The sequence below is a fragment of the Sabethes cyaneus genome, chromosome 3 (genome assembly GCF_943734655.1).
Source record: "Sabethes cyaneus chromosome 3, idSabCyanKW18_F2, whole genome shotgun sequence".
NCBI classification, from domain to species: domain Eukaryota; kingdom Metazoa; phylum Arthropoda; class Insecta; order Diptera; family Culicidae; genus Sabethes; species Sabethes cyaneus.
In genome coordinates this window covers 250,870,818-250,889,309 of record NC_071355.1, presented here as the reverse complement: position 1 = coordinate 250,889,309, position 18,492 = coordinate 250,870,818, and the positions used below count along the sequence as shown (strand labels likewise).

Below are 18,492 nucleotides of genomic sequence, written 5' to 3'. Positions count from 1 at the left end.
ACACCTGGACGAGAAGCTCTCGTTCCGTCAGCATGACTCGGACATGATAAAGAAGACCAATGAAAAATTGGGATTTATCTTTCGAGTCACCAAGGAATTTCAGGATCTATATTGCCTGCGCACTCTTTACTTCTCTCTTGGGGATCCGTAATGGAATACGTAGCTGTGGGGTGGAGCCCTTATACTGGTATTTAATTATCTAGATTGGAAGCCAGCTGTAAATGATTGGAAGCCATCACTGTAAATTCATTCGATACACACTTAAATATCTTCCATGGAAAAACACATATAATCAAGATCTCTGTCGTTTGCATATGGACACTTTGACAAGATGACAAAAATTTAACAGGGTTCTCTTCATAAGAAAGGTTTTTGTCGGCGAGTTAGATTGCCCCGCGATCCTGGCTCAAATCAACAACAATGCCATCCCAAGCTTTCTACGAAACAGAATAGAGTCACATTTAAGGAAATATAAGAATTCGGGTATGATAACACAAAGTACTAAGTTCAACTGCTAAAACTACAACAAAATTTCAAACATTTTTGGTATACATATTCTAAACGTCAGCTCATAATTTAATTGTATTTATGGGCAAAAAATGGCAGGTTTTTGGAAATAAGATTTGGCTATTGTCGCCGACGCCGACGCCGACGAAGCAGTTATACAACGATTTTTCTGAACTTTTGGTTTTCATTTAGTGTTAGCAGCCCTGACGGTGACGTTACATGCTACCTGCAAAGAGTTCTCCCAGATCTTGTTACGCCGTTTATGCATAATAGTAAGAGATTTCGTCTAGCAGTACAAGTCGGGTTTTATACCCGTGTTACTGTGGATCAAATTATCCCACCTCGAAAAATCCTTTTAAAATATCAGGAGTGCAGCGTGCCCACGCATCATATTCTCGTTGATTTCTAGACAGCATACGATACAGTCCAGCGTGAAGCACTCTGACAGATAATGCACAGGAGCCGCCACAGACAAACTGAGGCGGCTGATCAAAATTCCTTTCAGTATCGCGCAAAGCGATGCGGAAAGACAATGGACTGTCCTGTATATTGTTTAACATTACAACTGAAGGTGTGCTGCGCCGTGCGACCATCGAAACAGGAGACAGGATCTGTAGTGGAAGTAGTAAACTCCGAGCCTTAGCAGATGACTGTGTTCATTACTAGAAACTTTTGGAATGGCGGAGGATTGGGCTAATAATCAATTCGCCGAAAGAGGCTCCAGAGAAAACCACGTTTCCCCGCACGAACAGTAACTATTAACGGCGATTAACTTGAAGCGATTGATGACCCAAGTAGCACTTTTACGATAGTTTTGGTTATATCAGCTTATTAATAACTCGAGTTAGTCATATAACAGTTACCTCAACTGTTTTATAACAAGTGTGCTAGTTGAGGAGTTCATATATTTGGGATTTCCAGTTACCGCCAACGATAGCACAAGTAAAGAAAATCCAGAACTCATTCAAGTTGGAAGTCGGGCCTACTTTTTTCTCCACAAGACAAAGCAGAAAGCGGAGAGTGGCGGAGTATGAAGCACGAGCTGTAGGCACAATTTGGAGCGATTCCCATCTGTTCTTTTTCAACCGGCACAGGACTAGAGGCTTGACTAGCTAATTTGTGAGTGTCGAGACGATCAACGAATGTGCCAGGAGTAGGTCAAGGACAGAGTGGTGGTAAGTTCTGGATACAGTACGAGCCGTGACGCGTCTAACTGTTAGAGAAGAGGACATCTAAAGGTTGGCGTTGTGGCTTATGAATTGTCATGTTAATTTATTATTTATTATTAGCATTTCAATATCGTTGCTTGTATGCTATTAGACCTGAGTTGGTTCACGACCAATCTTGTACTATTGCACAATTTCGGTTGATGGTTCGGAGCAAGATGATAACAGATCTTGCCAATCCTGGCATCCATAACGGCCATTCTTTGAACTGTTCCATAGGGGTTTGAAAGTTAATTGGAGATTTAACGATACCTTCAACATAGAAGGAGCAGTTCGATCACCTTTCAATAACGTGATTGCAAACTCTGAAGATGTAATCGCCAGCGCGAAATATATCAGAAAATGTTTCGAAAAGAGATGAGTAGAAAAACTCTAGGCAACACTCTCCACTCACCATACTTAAAAATGCTTAGAAAAGTAGAAAATGACTCATTCTCGTCCCGTTTGAGACGTGGAGAAATATTTGCGTCAGTTTCTGTGGATTCTCTTGTCATATTACTCTGTCATTCAAGATTCTTGCTTTCATTGGCTCATCTGAAAAGCATAATTTAATATACGACATCGTACGAGTTATTCACTCATACTATGGTAGTATGTTGAGCTTTCTGTGTATTAAAAATTTGTACTCGATTTTAACAGGTGAATAAAACAGGTAAGAAAAAAATACACAACCCCTTACAATACTAAATGCAATTTGTGAGTCACTTAAAATAATTTTCTCAAATTAGCACACGTCATTACGTCACAACCTTCTGTTTATGCTACACTATTTCAGAAATTTAAAATATTCCATCGCAGCACGAAGGAGTTCGTCCAAAACGAAAGCAATTCTCGGCCGATTAACAGCGAAAATATTGATAGAATCATCACTCAGGAACCTAGATGCCAGTAGTCGTATCACGCCGTCTTAATCTAGGCCAACTGCGACCGCTTAAGTGCTTTTCTCGTGGAGCTAGGTTGTCTGAAGGTCACTCGAAACATTAATACCGCCAGTACGTAGAACCAGCAGTGCCCTGTGAACGCGTTTCGGCAACCAGCGACTACTGTGTGCCAATAAACGAAGCAGTCGATTGCAGTCAGTATAGCGCTGATTCTCAACGCTACAGGGAAATCGGTACGAATGGAGATTTTTCCACCCGCACGATAAAAATAGATCCATCAAAACAGTTTATTTCAGCTCAATTCCGTCCGTTCGATTGAAAGATCGCGATCGTTAAATCATATGTTTTCCACTTGTTTCCTGCTGCAGACATGGACACTGTCGAAGACATTGTTTATGATCAGCCTCCCACACCTGCTGGCCACACTACCTCCTTGCAACCCACTTGTTCTCTTTCTCTTTCTGCGTCGTCAAAAAGCGGGAGGTTTGTCGAGGGAAGAGAAAACACCGCACCGAAAGCGAATGAATTACGAGCGATCGATTTCGCGATTTTTGGACACACACGATCGATGAAAACAACCACGGCACGGCCGAATAAACGCACTTTTCCTGACCGCCTTGAATCGGTTACTGGTTGATCTGTGGCAATCGGGTAGGCAGAACCGAAATCCACCACAACCGCAACGTAGCATTGGTTGCCTTTGCATCAGCGAGCAAAGGAGAGTTTTTCCGCGAATTCACCACGGATGATGGGACGGCACACCGACCGGTAGGATGGAGAAATCTATTTTTAAACAATTTTTGAACTCTCCTTTCCGCTATAGGTACCTAACTGTGAAATAAATGGTCGATCATCCCGTATGAGCGTATGAGTGTATGCGCGTGCATGTGTTCGTGTGGCTGCATGCGTTACCACCGAATCAAGCAGGCCGTGAGGTGCGCCGTTCCGTTTCGGCTAAAGAAGAAAATTTTCACTTTGCATGATCAATTGTTGCACTGAAAAAGGTCTTCTGGTCGGGTTTTGCGATAAGATTTGTACGAGGATCAATCACGTAATCAATTTGAGCGATCTGATTTAGTCACTTATCACAGAGTTCTGGTTTTAACCAAATGTCCCCCGGAGGGGGTGCGGAATAAGGCGATGAAAAATTGAAACGATTCGTACCATAAATTTTCCTAGTCGAAATGCTTTTCCCCTTGCACTGGTTGGTATTTTTTTCGGCAGCTCACTTATGTAGACGATTCTTCTGATAACTTTATAGTGCAAACTATTGATAGCGATAGTACAAGAATGCAAAGCGAATTCACGGAAGCGACTGTATTATGCGGGTTAGAAGTCCTGAACTAAGCGGAAAATTAACGCTCCCGTAGCTTATGGTAGGAAAATCTCCTACTGTATTTGCTGCGAATCTTGCTTACTCTCGTGCGCAAAAATGTGCTCCTCTCGGGAAATGTAAACCTACAGGAGGTGGAAGATTTTTTGACTGCCTGCTTTGAATGTTTTGTTGATTTTTATTTGTCACTAATTATTCTTGTTTTTCAAGTGCAATAATTGGAGATAACTAGAAGCTCAGGGATAAAATCGGTGCAGCACTGTAGAAGCTGGCGGTCAAGAACGAATACAAGGCGAACTCGTTAGCTGACAATCTAGTGATCACTGGTCACCGTCGGTTGTATTCCGTACGTGTATTCGTACGTGAAATTCGGACCGCTTTCCACCGTATCACACTATAGGCCTACTGAGTGGTGGTTGTAGGTTTTTCGGTCAGTTGTGCGTTTCGATGGGTGAAAATGAAATTTTCTCGTTTACGTACAAATTACGGGTAAAACAGTTTCCCGAGTTTGATGTCGCTGCGCTGCTGACGGCATCGTTGGAAGGTGATTTAAATATGTTTTCCTTTCGATTGAAACAGTAGAAAATGTGAAAAACAACAAAGAAATGATGATCTCAAAGGCCTGATTGCATGCTTATTTATTTTTGTATTACAGAAACCGCTTTAAAGGTTGATTGTTAGACTTTTTTTGAGTACTTTCTTCCATTTTTTCCACAGATCAATTTCCGTTTTAAAATTACATCAATTTTGTTAGGATAAAGTTACTAGTTTTTTGACACGGGACCATGAAATTTTTGCAACTTTCAATTGGTTAAGGGAAAAATGTATGCAAATTATGTAGGACTAAAATAATTCAAATTCCACAGGTTACTCGGATGAATGTAAATATCTATGAATGGCTAGAAAAATAAAATAATAAAATCCCCAATTGCGGTTATGCAGTTCGATAATCTAGAATTTCATTTGTCATCTAATAACCACTTTCCAGCTTCCGACCTAGCCTAGCCGGGATGAGTCAACAAACCCGATAGAACTTAATGTCAATGCAAAAAGTTTTACCGATCGAAACTGCTGTGATGCAGTACAAAAACAGACACCGCAGCCGAACTCGATCTACTCATCACTTAATTAATACGTGACTCAACAGCTGGCTTGCACTACGAGAGTATCAGTTTTTTCGCAAAATTCGTGGAAAACGCTAAATGACCGGCCGTCAGTCAGACCGTCGTCGCGACGACAGTTTTGGCGGCGACTTCGGCTCCCACAGCCGTGGTCGTCTTTCACTAGATTAACTCCCAGGACCAGTTACGTCATTGTAATGAACTGAACGAAACCGTCGAAAAAAAATACTAGCTAGATACAACCATTTGCGACAGTTTTTCATTTTGCCTTCACCTGTCAGCTCAGGACGATCAGAAGTGAGACGATGGAAAGCCAAAACAATGATCGTCACAGACGATCGCACTGAATGAGTGTGCGTGCGAAAAAAAACTGTTGTCACATCAGCTTAGGGTGGCCTGCAATAGAAGCAGAGTAGGCGCTGATTTGAAGATCACTTTTAGCACCAGCCTGTCCGCCGAACTCACTCACGGACTTATTTTCGCTTCTATACGATCACGCTTGGCCCCTTTGGCGTGGGTTAGGCGCTGCCTGAGGATCACGTTTTTTGCGAAAGACCGAGTCTCGTTTCCTTTTTCCCGCAGCCGTTTTTTTTTGTGGGGGTTATAATAGGTTAGGTCGTTAATTCACGAAAATTTTGCACGTCGCCGGTTCATGCTCATCAACGGTGCGCGGCGCGTTGGTTTTTCTTCCCAAAACCATTGGACCGATAGTGTGCGATGCGTTCAGCTTTATTTATAAACATTATTCTGACATCTTACGTCACTGAGCCGGCTGCAGGTTTTCGGTTTAATGGGATTTTCGACTTTGAGGCTACTGAGATTTGGAGTGAACTTTCTTGAACAAAATCGGCCAGTGACTGGACTTTATTTTTTAAATTAAATTAAACTTATTTTCGCTAAATAGTTAGCAATTGGATGCAACATTGTAACGCCTAGACCGGTGCACAGTGAATTACGATCATTTCATCTGTTTCGAATTGCGATATTAGTTTAAAAATTCCGCGCCGATTTTAATGATCCGTAGTGTCTAGCCGTATTTCGATAACCTACCGAGGCACACAGTTTCACACCAAGTTAAACAACATCGCTTCGCAAGAGTACCAATCGGGAATGTCACACAGTGTCCGCCCTTTCGTCGCGTCGTCCTAAGGGTAGTACTTGAACTTGAAAAAATCCCTCTGGCCAGGCACACGGACGGACGGTCTGTCTAGTCGAATCGCATTCATCAACCTGTCCGAGACAGTACCTACTTGGTCACGGAGTATCATGCCTTAAGCAATAATAAAACGGTGAATTTAATTTCACCACCGCAGCAGACTACACGTGTCAAACTTAATCTACTAACTTACTTATAAGATCCAACAGGTCATTCGCTTCTAGAATATCATTCGGCAGATCCGGAAGGCTGCTATCATCTGGAATTCGAAGAATAGAACATTTGGTTAGTTAAGTGCACATCCAAAACATGATTAGTGTAATTAAAAAAGACAAAAGATACAACTTAACTGTAGGAATTACGATGTTGTGTAAGTACCGAAGATAATCAGTAGGCGGACTATTAAAGCTCCTGCGAACAAAACTGTATCACACTGTATCAATCCAAGCAGTCTGACAGTGGCTAATCAAGAATGCATAACTCAGTCAGTGGGTTGGTAGGAGTGGAATATTTGAGTTACACCTTTCTTTGGCCAGCAACGGAATCAGGATGGGATGGGGTACATCGGAATGTGGGTGGTGAATTCCGGCTATAGCTTGATTCTTTTGCTGCTTTCACCTGTGTGGTTTCGTTCGGGCACATCAGCAGAATAATGGCGTGAGTCGGCACTATTTAAATGAGATTGTGCAATCGATATTTTGTTTTCGCCGGTTTGGTAAACAGGAGCTCCTCGGTTGAGGTAGTAGAAGTTTTGAATAGTAAGTAGATGCTCCTTCTTCACAAAGTGTTCGACCATTTTCCATCCAACTTGGTTTAACACGAACCAACAAGTTTGAAGGCTCGGCAATTTTATGCAAAAACTTCAAAAATATTCGTTTTATCATTCAAATAATTTCGGGTTTTGAAAAATACTTTTTAAATTTGACGATAATGCAGTGGAAACGCATAGTGTTTTGTAAAAGTAAAACACAATACGTCTCCATTGTATTATGTATTAAATTGTATATTTAATTATTTTGTGTATTAAATTGTGTCGCAAAACCAAAAATTAGAGACTACCCTTAAACCACGTGGACAGGGGAGGTATGGAAACCTCCACGCTTGTCCACGAGGGGGGGGGGGGCTAAGTAAAGATTATGTCAATTCGGACAAATTATTTTTTTATACAAAATAATTATACATATTAGAAAAACCCATTGATAATTGCCTATTTTTAAGCTCAAAACTTTCATTTTATTTTCATCTTCTGAGGCATGCGTTGACGAAAACATACATACCGAGAATTACCAGGGCGCATATTTTGATCATTTCATGTTGGAATGATGCCTAAGTACTCAAAGACGTTCATTGTCCATTGTGTTGAAGTAATGCAATTTGTTACTATATTATAACTCTTAGCATCGTTTGGTCAATTACAAAGCTAACGAAAGTATACCAAAAACATTCGATCTTTTTCTAAGAGGTGTCACATAGCATAAATATTTCCATGGAGTATCAAACCAACGAACATTCGCCAATCAGGTGGCTCATTATGAATATTTCGTGATTGTACTGATTTTAGATTGTATTTTTCCTTAAAATTAAATGTAGCTTGTCACAAAAAGGATATCTATAGAGAACGTATTTTCAAAAGGATTCGGTCTACGGCGGAGAGGTCTTATGATGTGTTGAAGTCAGCGGCCTAGCTGAGGTATTCGGGTCAGACGGGGATCCTGTTGAAGGATATGAATCTTCAAGCGAAGGTCAAGCTGAAATCGGCTTTCGTGTAATCAATAATATCCTGTAACATCTGGCTGTTCCGTTTGTCTGTCTGTCTTGTCTGTCTGTCTGTCTGTCCCGTTTATCTGTCCCGTCTATCTGTCTGACTTGCCTGTCTGTCTTCCTCCGATATAATAGTCGTGAAGTATTAAATTTTTGTTATGATAGGTTTAACGCAGCATTTCCCTACGCTTATGATGATATGGTGCCACTTGCATCACTGTTACGAAAAGATTCAGAATTTTCTGGAGCTCAAAGTAATTTTCAGTGTTTGTACGAGAAAATTTTTCAGGTCGTCAGCATCCATCGGGTAACGGAAAACAAACATCGTTTACGTATAATAAAAATATCAAGGGACCAAGATTACTACCTTGCGGGACCCCCGATGAGTTCGTCATGGCCCGAGACTCAACATTTCCAAGTCTAACTAGAAGCGTTCGATCAAACAAAAAGCTACAAGGTATACAGCCCTAAGGGTTGTACGAAAGGATGACGTAGGACTGTATCAGATCACTAGATCAAAGACTAATGTAAACTGCATTTCTGGCATATGTATGTTTATAAGAATCTCTGCCATTGTTTAAATGAATGTTTTAAAGAAAAGAGCGAAATATTCAGATTAAATTCTTCATTGAATGCAATGGTGGCTTTGAAAATCCGTGGACGGGGGTTCCTAAGTACAACGCCTGCAATCAGTGAGACATAAAGATTTCTTTTAAAAATCACTTGTGCGCATCATAAAGGTTGAAATAGTAATGAAGGACCAGCCCACAGATTATTTTATTAAATATGATTATGCGTAGCTTGACAAGTTTCAATAATCTTACTTTAACTTGCTTATGGCCTTTAAAAGGGTCATTGGTTACAAATAACATTAGAGCCAAAGCACTCATCCGAATGTCCTTCACTTTTGACTTAAATGGCAACAGGCACGTAAGTTAGCGGCGTAGATTAAGTGTTTTTTGCTCCGAAAAAGTTTTACCAGTTTACTTTCACAGCTTACCGTTTGTTACATAGCAGAAAATACGGCACATTCGCGAATTTCTATTTCTTCGTACCACAGCAGTGAGGATCATAAACCAAACCATAAATTCATGCCTCCAAAAAACTCCACATACGAAATTTTGTTTTATTTGCTTAATTATTTCTCGAGTTATGAGAAAATTTTATTTTATTTGTATAGGAGCCCGTCCTGTTAAAAGACGGATGGGTTTCAGTACACCATAGAAAAAATTCCTGCCTTCTGAAACCCCCACATGTCAAATTTGGCTCTATTTGCTTGATTAGTTTTCGAGTTTTGAAGAAATTTGTATTTCATTTGTATAGGCCAGATAGACCCCCCACCCCCCCTCTTACGCCCTCCATAAAATTGGTCTTTTACCCCTCCATAAAATTGCTGATCATTTTATCTATCCAACGACATATAAATTGTTCAGTTTCGTTCAATAGTTTAGTAGTTATTAGCTGAGAGAGAGTCGCGGAGACGGTCTTCTTTTTCTTATGCTTTGGCTGTTCTTCTTCTTCCTATTACGTTTGCTTTCATTTTCGGGCAAATAAATGAAACTTGTGCGTGAACATCTCATTGGACATGTGAAGTGTGCATTTTATAATAACATATTTTGGTGTTAATTGTCACACGGGAATTTCAGTTTTTGCAAAAATGTTAATTTACAATTGAGACAAACAAGACTAATTCAATTCCGAATGTGTTTTTCACAAAAACACCGGCAGAAAACTTATGAGAATTAACAATACTTTTCCATTTTGGGACAACGATAACGACTGGCTGCATTTGACAGATCGTACTGGCTGCATTTGACGTTAGAATTTTTCCTCTTCGCGAATCTCTCTCAGGTTATTAGCATTCGAAATCTTTCATTCAAACGTTACACTTCTATTTTCGTTTTCAGAAAGTGCTACCCAGTCCCAGTATAGTAAACGAAGACGTAGTCCTACGTTAATACAATCATAAGGAAGCTTAACCCATATATATTTCTGTCATCCATGCTAGGGAAGCACTGACGTGGGAAGGCAAAAATATGAAAATAATTCAATTTTTCAATGACACGCATTGTTTTCTATATTTTCAATATTTTCCAAATGGATTTTCCGATCAATTGGTGTAAATATCTTGAAAATCTATTGAAAATTGACTGAATTATAAACCGAAGCGTAAAAACCCGTTGCCACTTTGATGACGTCATTGCCAACAACCAATCACGAAGCGAGGATTTCTAGGTAGACAATGCTCCAATATATCAAATTTTTCAATAGTGCGCTCTTAAAAATCAATGGTTTTCTTTATTGGTGTGGACGCGTAGAAGATTTTTCGATCGATTGGTGCAAAAATATTGAAAATCGATTGGAAAACCACTGAGTTATAAGCGCTCAAATCCTATCATTTTTCGAGACGCTCGCATTTTTCGATTTTTTGGAATGACACCCTATCTCAAAACTTGCCGTAAGACGTAGTCCAATGCCAAAAGATTGTAGCTGGCTCCGAGCTTAGAAAATTAGTTCAAGAACAAATTGCGATCAATTCTATTAAATGCCACTTTCAGACAAATTCTTGCTTGGCAATGAGCAACCCTGGCTAGATGAGAACCCGCTAGATGAGAAGGAGAAGGATGAACAGGACATTCAATGCCAAAACGAATCTTAGTATTATAATTGCCAGGCCCTCTTGGAATCTACCGACTTCACGTGAAAGATCAGGTATCAGGTATCAGCATCTTTGGCTCGAGCAGCACGTTCCTCACAATCACGTGAAAGATACTCAAGGCATCGAAAAACATAACCAAAGCTTTGCCTGTCAGGGGCAGAATGAAGGAAACCGATTTATTTCAAAGATTTCTATGGTATCTTGGCGTAATCGAATTCGTTGAAGCTGGAACTGCCTTGAAGTACTGAATTTAATCTATTTATCACTCTTCGTGATCACACTATTGAATAGAGAGGTAACTGCGGAGATCAGCAGGGACAGGATAGAAATTGTAAGCGATGGTCAAGCTGTGGAGCCACCAACACAGGAGGAGGTTAAGAAGGCAATCAGTGATCTGAAAAACGGTAAGGCTGCTGGGAAGGACGGTATCCCGGCTGAACTTCAAAAAGCGGGGAGCGAGCGGCTATACGAAGCAATCCGAATCCGGATCATTGTCAGGATCTGGGAGGAAGAACAAATGCCGGAGGAGTGGTTGGATGGCCTCATTTGCCCAATTTTCAAAAATCAATTCTGCCTACAAGGTGCTTTCTCGTATCCTGTTCTGCAGACTGACACCGTTAGCGGAGTCCTTCGTCGGCGAGTACCAAACTGGTTTTCGTGAGGGTCGCTCCATGACGGATCAGATGTTTACCCTGCGCCAGTTGCTAGACAAGTTCCAGGAGTACAACTTGCAGACACACCATCTGTTTGTGGACTTTAAAGCGGTGTACGATTCAGTTAAACGAAATGAGCTGTGGCAGATAATGCTAGAACATGGTTTTCCGACGAAACTAGTTACGCTGATTCGTGCGACGCTGGACGGATCCAAATCATGCGTTAGAATAGCGGGTGAGAACTCAGCTGCTTTCGTGACGTTGGATGGACTGAAGCAAGGGGATGCACTCTCTAACCTGCTATTCAACATTGCCTTGGAAGCTGCATTACGAAGGGCAAACGCGGAAAGGAATGGAACTATCATCACGAAATCTCACATGCTTCTTGGTTTTGCGGATGACGTCGATATCATCGGAATCAACCGTAGAGCAGTGGAAGAGGCCTTCAGGCCCTTTAAAAGGGAAGCTGCGAGATTGGGATTTACCATTAATACCGCCAAAACGAACACATGGTTGCTGGTAGGGAACGTGGGAGCCCAAGTGGTGTTGGTGCCGAGGTGGAGTTAGGTGGGGAACGATATGAAGTAGTGGAGGAATTTATATACCTTGGTACACTCGTGACATGTGACAACGATGTAAGCCGCGAAGTGAAACGACGAGTTGCAGCCGCGAATCGGGCTTTCTACGGATTACGTAGCCAGCTGAAGTCCCGCAGTTTGCAAATTCGCACAAAACTGGTGCTCTACAGAACACTAATCCTCCAGGTGGCCCTTTACGGACACGAATCATGGACGCTAAAGGAAGCTGATCGGCGAGTGCTTGGGGTTTTTGAGCGTAAAATTCTGCGATCTATACTTGGTGGCAAAATGGAAAATGGAGTGTGGCGCAGACGCATGAATCACGAGCTGTTCCAAGTATACAAATATGCTGATATAGTGAAGGTAGTGCAATGTGGTAGGCTGCGGTGGGCTGGACACGTGGCCAGAATGCCCGACGAAAGAGTAGCTAAAAACTATTTTCAGTAGAGAACCAGGAAGAGGCCGTAGACTCCGAGGCAGACCCCGCACCCGGTGGGTGTGTGCTGTCGAAGACGATGCACGTTCAGCTGGTGTTCGTGGGGATTGGAGAACGGCAGCCCAGGACCGACGGTACTGGAGGACCATAATTCGTTCGGCGCAGGATCGGTAACGGACCGTTGCCACTAAAGTAAGTAAGTAATCACTCTTCGTCTCTTTACTAATGAATGGTTTCTGTTGATTATCTTAAATCAATGTCAATGAACATTATGAAATGGAATTTCCTTGATAAACCAAACTACTGGGCTGATACTTTTGTTGTGTAGTCGGTCAGTAAACTTTATAGAAGGCAATATATATGTAGTGGTTAGCATTTACGCCGAGGATTTGCGTTGTATATTACAAAGTTATCAGGGATGATTATCAGTTTTATTTCTGCTGCAACGGATATGTATTTCAGCATCAGCGCGTGGAACCGAAAATACCGGTATTCTCGCATGCTAGTACCGGTATTTCGGTACCGGAAAATCAGTCGGTAGTACCGGTGTTACCGGTAGTACCGGTGCTCCCGGTATCCCAACCCTATCTGGGACCTAATACATGTATAAAACTGCTCTACAAATTTGGTTTTAATCCAATAAATACAAGAAAACTGATGGTAAATTGACTGTTTTGCAATATTCAAATTTTAAATGTCACTTAAGACTTAACAAGAAAAACTGTTTCAAGAAAAAAAGCATAAAACGTCTGCTGTAAAGTATAATTAGCAGTGGGATCGACTATTTCAGCTGGTGAAGGTTGCATCTCTATTATCTAAGTCTGAGATATGGTATTGCATGATCCCTCATCCTAAGTAAAGAATTGACACATGAATTTCTCGTAGCGTGCGAAGGTTTATTTCATTCCCGTTGACTAGCATTATCGCCAGCTACAATCATAAACACATTATTCATAGTGGAATTTAGTTAATTATAAAATTCAACAATGTTAAGTAGGTAAACAACCAATAACCAGCTTTCGCAGTTGGATTTAGAAACAACTTGCTAATTAGTTCCACAGTACGACCTTGAAAAGTACAGAACTGGCCATGTTTTTTAAAGCCAGTGTGGCAAGTTTGTTGCTTTTCGGAACAAATTTTCGGTAAATACTTAGTTAAATTAACAGTATTGTGATCAATCAAAACGTTCAACGTTTATTGTCAATTTCGATGTGCTCGATTGCAAGGCCTTCAAAGAAAATGGAACGACCAATAACGTTAATCGGTCGATCGCTGAAGAAGAAAGTAAATCGTCCGTTCTCGAACTCCGGTCGGCCTTCCTGGCTGAATATGAGGAAACGATCAAATGCGTTGATTTACCGTGCAAACGTTTAGTATTATTTCACTCACCAGTGATTCGCATGAAAAACGGGCAGATGTGCTTTCGTTTCATCTAATTCATTTGCGTTGCCGCGCGTTACATGTATTGCAATTGTCCTGAACTGCCGTTCCGAGCCGGTGTTCCACTGTCAGATTCTTGGATTAATAACGATCTGCTCTCGCTCGGCGGGGGAGACAGGACAAAAACATAGAACAAAAATCAAGTATCACTGCTACTGCGGTCGCACCGCCCCGGTGCTGCTGTAAGGAAGTGTTTCTAAAATAAACATGCCCGCTCCGTGTTACGGTGACAAAGCAACCATTACGATCGGCTTTTGTTGACAGTTGATTGCATTTTTTCTTCTTCTTTACAAGCAGCAACGGACAAGAAGGAAGCGTCATTCGCACTTGCTGTACAAGATAGGGGTAAGGCCACTGTCGGGTCAGTTTCCAGCTGTCGCTCACAACTGCCGATCAGGTTTGCCACCGTGCGGTGCGTTGACCCTATGTGATATTTCTTAGTGCCATGCAGAGAGGGTTCATTTACTGAACTTGATCGTGATCGCGAAAGCGAATTTTTACATCTGACACTGACACTTTTTTTCCAATCCAACACCATCGTCGTCCTCGTCGCCATCGTCATCGTCACTTGGCACAGTTGGATGCATTTTGCATGTTCTAGCGAGTGCACTGCAGCCAATCCGCTCGACGGGACGACGATCGCGTTGTGAGTAAACAAAGGTTTTTTTTGCAGATATAAAAACTCAATAATAATAACATCGTAATATTTCATTCCCGGTTCGGTTTGGTGAAGGTACGGAGGAGGTACGGAAAAGCGGGGAGCGGACTTGAGTGATGGACGCATAAATATTGCTTTAATTTTTAGGTCTACTTATTTTGTCCCGTAAGCAAGCGGTGTTTGTTGTCTTTGCCTGCTTTGATTAGTGGTTTTCGATGGCAATGTTCTGGAACGGCAAACGCATGTCAACGGAGCGTAAACTGCACGTGTCGGGCCGGAGGATGATTCATCTGGGCGGACTTATTTTTGATCGATCTTTGAAGACAGGTGACCAAAAGCGAGGTATCAAGGTTGGGGTTTATACCCCTCAGTTTAGCAAAATCTTCGTTTAGGATTTTATGATTCCTCATGTGGCCATGTGCCGCATCGAATTAACGATCATGTTTGTCAACACCGGGTGTTCTCTCTCAAGGAAGCAAATACGCAATCCATTAACGGATGAATAATGGACTGCGACTGTTGAGTTACGAGTTTTCCTCGGTGAAGGTAATAAATTGAAAAGGGTTGAATATTTGATAAACACTTGCAACAACTATATGGTTTTATTAATCGCAAAGGCGACGCATTTTCTCCGCCTACTCGATTTGAATTTTCTTTGTCTATCTACACAATAAACCGTGACGTTTGCAACGTAATCTGTCATTGCTCCGCTTTGTAACTAGCGCCTGCTTGAATTAGTGAAATGCAATGGACTATCATGGTGAATTGGTTGCAAGTACAACTGTGCGGTGGTGTGGCATTGAACCGTCGACGGCACTCGCCCCAAAAAGAAAAACAACAGAGAACTAGTAATGCCGGCTTTGTCGGCGTATGTCACATCCTTAAGAGCAATTTCGATTTATTTCCCTGTGCAATGGATGGTCGTCAGATTTATTTCTTCGTTTGATCACCCGGAGTGGATCGACCGATCTTCAAGGCAGACAGGATTCTACTCTGTGATAAATGATGCCTTGCGGAACAGTTCGGCTCAGGGTGGAATAAATCACTCTCGTGGTGAAACGTGCTAAATTAGTGGCAGCAAAGAAATGTTCCTTAATTGGAGCGAAACGCTTAGAACACTTTCCGAATGTTTTGCCTGTTACACAACCGGCCAAAGTGTCAATCTTGGTTGACATCGGGAAGAAAAAGCACTTTGAAGCAACGCTTGGGTAAACATACGCCCAAGATTTAACTTATTTTCACTTCAAATCGTTTGCAGTTTCCAGGGTGCATTCCGCAATGGTAATTAAAATAGATCTCCTACAACTGATCTTCTCGCAACTAGCGTTGCTGAGAATGAATGCGCTTTAAACTGCTATTGCACTCCAGCGCACATCACCGGGTCTGTGGATGGATGATCGCACCCGAAGCTAAATGCAATTTGACATGCTTTGTGTTGGGCACTGAGCCGAGTTGTCATTTGTTACGTTGTTGATACATTCCTACGGCGAGTTTGGAATGCCAGCATCGGTTCGGACCGGAGAACCATCGCCGCAAATCACAAACCAAAACGGTTTGTTTCGGGAATTTGACGGTAACGTCCGACCGAGTAGGCCTTGACATTAGAAGTACGTGCTGTGTCGGCTAAGGATATGTGCACTCGATAAATAGATTTGTTAATCCAGAACCAGAAATTTTAATAAAAATGTGAATGCATTTTTCTGTTTTCGAATTATTTCTGTTTCTGGCTGAAGCCGCTGTCTTTCCTGTTTTTCTTTTTCTATTTTTGTTTTAATTGTCACGTTTCAATGCATTTAAAATTTTTTCTTCAGTTTCCTTTCTTTTTCGTGCTTATTTTGATGAAAAAATAATTATTTTTAATTTGTCTTTGTTTACTGTTTCTATTTTCTAATTCTCTGTGTAACAGTTTGCCGTATTCTTTATTTACCATTTTTCTGTCCATTTATATTTTCAGTTATGATGTTCCAATTTTAATGTTTTGATTCATTTGAACAATAAATTTTTTTTGAATTTTCTTGTTCTCCAGCTCCTACCTATTTTTGTATTTAATGTTTTCTGTCAATTGTTACGGTTTTATGTTTTTTTATTTGTCCTTTTAATTTTGTTTATCAATTTTTGTTTTCTGTTTAACTCTTTCAACCATCAAGTTATTCTGGACTTAGAGAGATATAGTATTTAGAAGGATTTGTCCCATTCTGATTGCTGTTTGATGTCACTTGCAAGCTCAGACTTTCGTTTTTTACCAACCATACAATGTAGAAATAGCAAAATTCCAAATCAAATCTGCACAATTTCCAGGTCAGTTCCTGTCTGGAAATGCTCATTCATTAATCGTCAAAGTAAAAATAATATACCGTATCCTGCAATCATTCACAAACTCGACGTTTGCTCTGCATTTATTGCCCTTTATTTCCGAGAAACAAATCCAACGACCGTGTTTACCCTGTGGACTTACCCTGAACGGTGGTTTCCCGAGAAATCGACCAGTTTGTGTACCCTGCTCTTGTACTACGGGAGTATTTTCATGTTTTTGTTTATCTTTCACTAGACAAACAGATCTAATCGCCTCCTGGCAATCAACTGATGCGAGATGCGTTACTTACCAACTATCGTAAAGCTCGGCCAAGATAAGAATGCAACCAACCGAGCGGATGTTGCTGATAAGGCCAGAATAAAAACCCACTCCTGTGGGGCTGCATTTCTCAAGTTCACTTCTACCACTGTCACGGTCACAATCATCACAATGGCAACGTTCCGGATTCTGTCGGTGCTGCTGACGGTGATTTGCCTCAGCCGGAGCGATCCATTTTTCGGAAACAATTATATTCTACCGCAAAGCACGGAGTTGGCCCGTTCGGCAAATAGTGTGGTGTCCAATTTGAATGCAGCACGGAATTCGGTATCCTCCTATCTGCGGTCTCCACCGACTTCGTCGGTAAGTTTGAATCAGGGTGCCCGCGTTCTCGCCGAATATGTTGGGAACGTTACCCGGCTAGTCGGGAGCGTGTACTCCGAGTTGGCACGAGCGGCTACCGATCGTACAACGCCTCCGGCTGTGGTGTTCTCCAAAATCAACACCGAGTTGAACTTCCTGCAGCCGCTGCTACAGAATTCTTCGGCGTACGTTGAATTGCTGGCAACTAACTTCGACTACGAAGGAGATAATAGCACCTCCAGTTACTTCGCCGATCGTAACCGGCTCATGAAGATCAACATTGACAATTTGAGTGCGATTTTAAGGAACGTTTCTCGGGTGATCGAATCCGTTGCTGGCCAGTCGTTGAATACCCAGCAATTTATTGCTGCCCTTTCGGTTGATGGTTTGCTCCAAAATTTGGTCGATTCGGTGCAAAATGCTGCAGTGGCTTCCAACGAATATGCTGACATGGTGGCACGGCTCGTGTCAGCCATCAACAACGCCAACAGTTTTCGCCTGACTGCCAACTCCCGACTTCAGACGAGTCGCAATTCCATGAACAACGCAGTGAACAGTTACGTTTCCGGTTCCAACTCTTCATTCAATTCGATCCTCACATCGACGGACAACCTATTCAACCATCTGAAAACGCTGAACGACTCGTTCGTCTTCCGCTGGCCGCTGCTGCTGAGTGATCGCGTCGAGCTGAAGCTCGATCAGTTGAATCGTTCGATCGAAAGTTTGATCGCTAATCTGCACTTCCGACGGGTTGTGGTCGAGAGTCACTATGCCTTTACGGCGGAAGTCTTCAGAGTTCGGAATGAACCGCTGGCCTACCTGGAGGAAGAATCGGAACTGCTAACGCGAACGCTGACGAACGTGATCCAGCCGGATGCCTGCAGTGCCAATTTCCGCAATCAGTTCTACGCTCTGCCAGCTGCGCTGCAGACGCTGATGAGCCGGTGCTTCGACAGTCAACTCAGCTTGGAGCGCCAGGGAGCTAATCAGGTAGTGTCTATTGCGAACAATTTCCTGCGATCGTACGCCACGGCCGTGTACACTAGTTTGGAGATCTGCTTCAGTCATCCGTACCGGACTATGAGCGAGTGTTTGGATCAGGTATGTTGAAACCTTTCAGAAGTGAGGATTCTGTTCTGAGAAACAAA

At 42.0% G+C, this 18,492-nt stretch overlaps 1 protein-coding gene across 3 annotated transcripts in view; it reads right to left on the bottom strand.

Annotated features, from left to right (window-relative positions):
- Positions 1–18,492, bottom strand: part of LOC128744149 (embryonic polarity protein dorsal) — a 64,020-nt gene that overhangs the window by 15,374 nt on the left and 30,154 nt on the right. For all 3 annotated transcript variants that reach the window (XM_053840952.1, XM_053840950.1, XM_053840951.1), the window contains one exon: positions 6,418–6,483. Coding sequence is in view for 2 of the 3 variants with exons in the window: in XM_053840950.1 (XP_053696925.1) it covers positions 6,418–6,483 (66 nt within the window). In the remaining variant the exon portion in view is untranslated. The remainder of the gene's footprint in view (positions 1–6,417; positions 6,484–18,492) is intronic.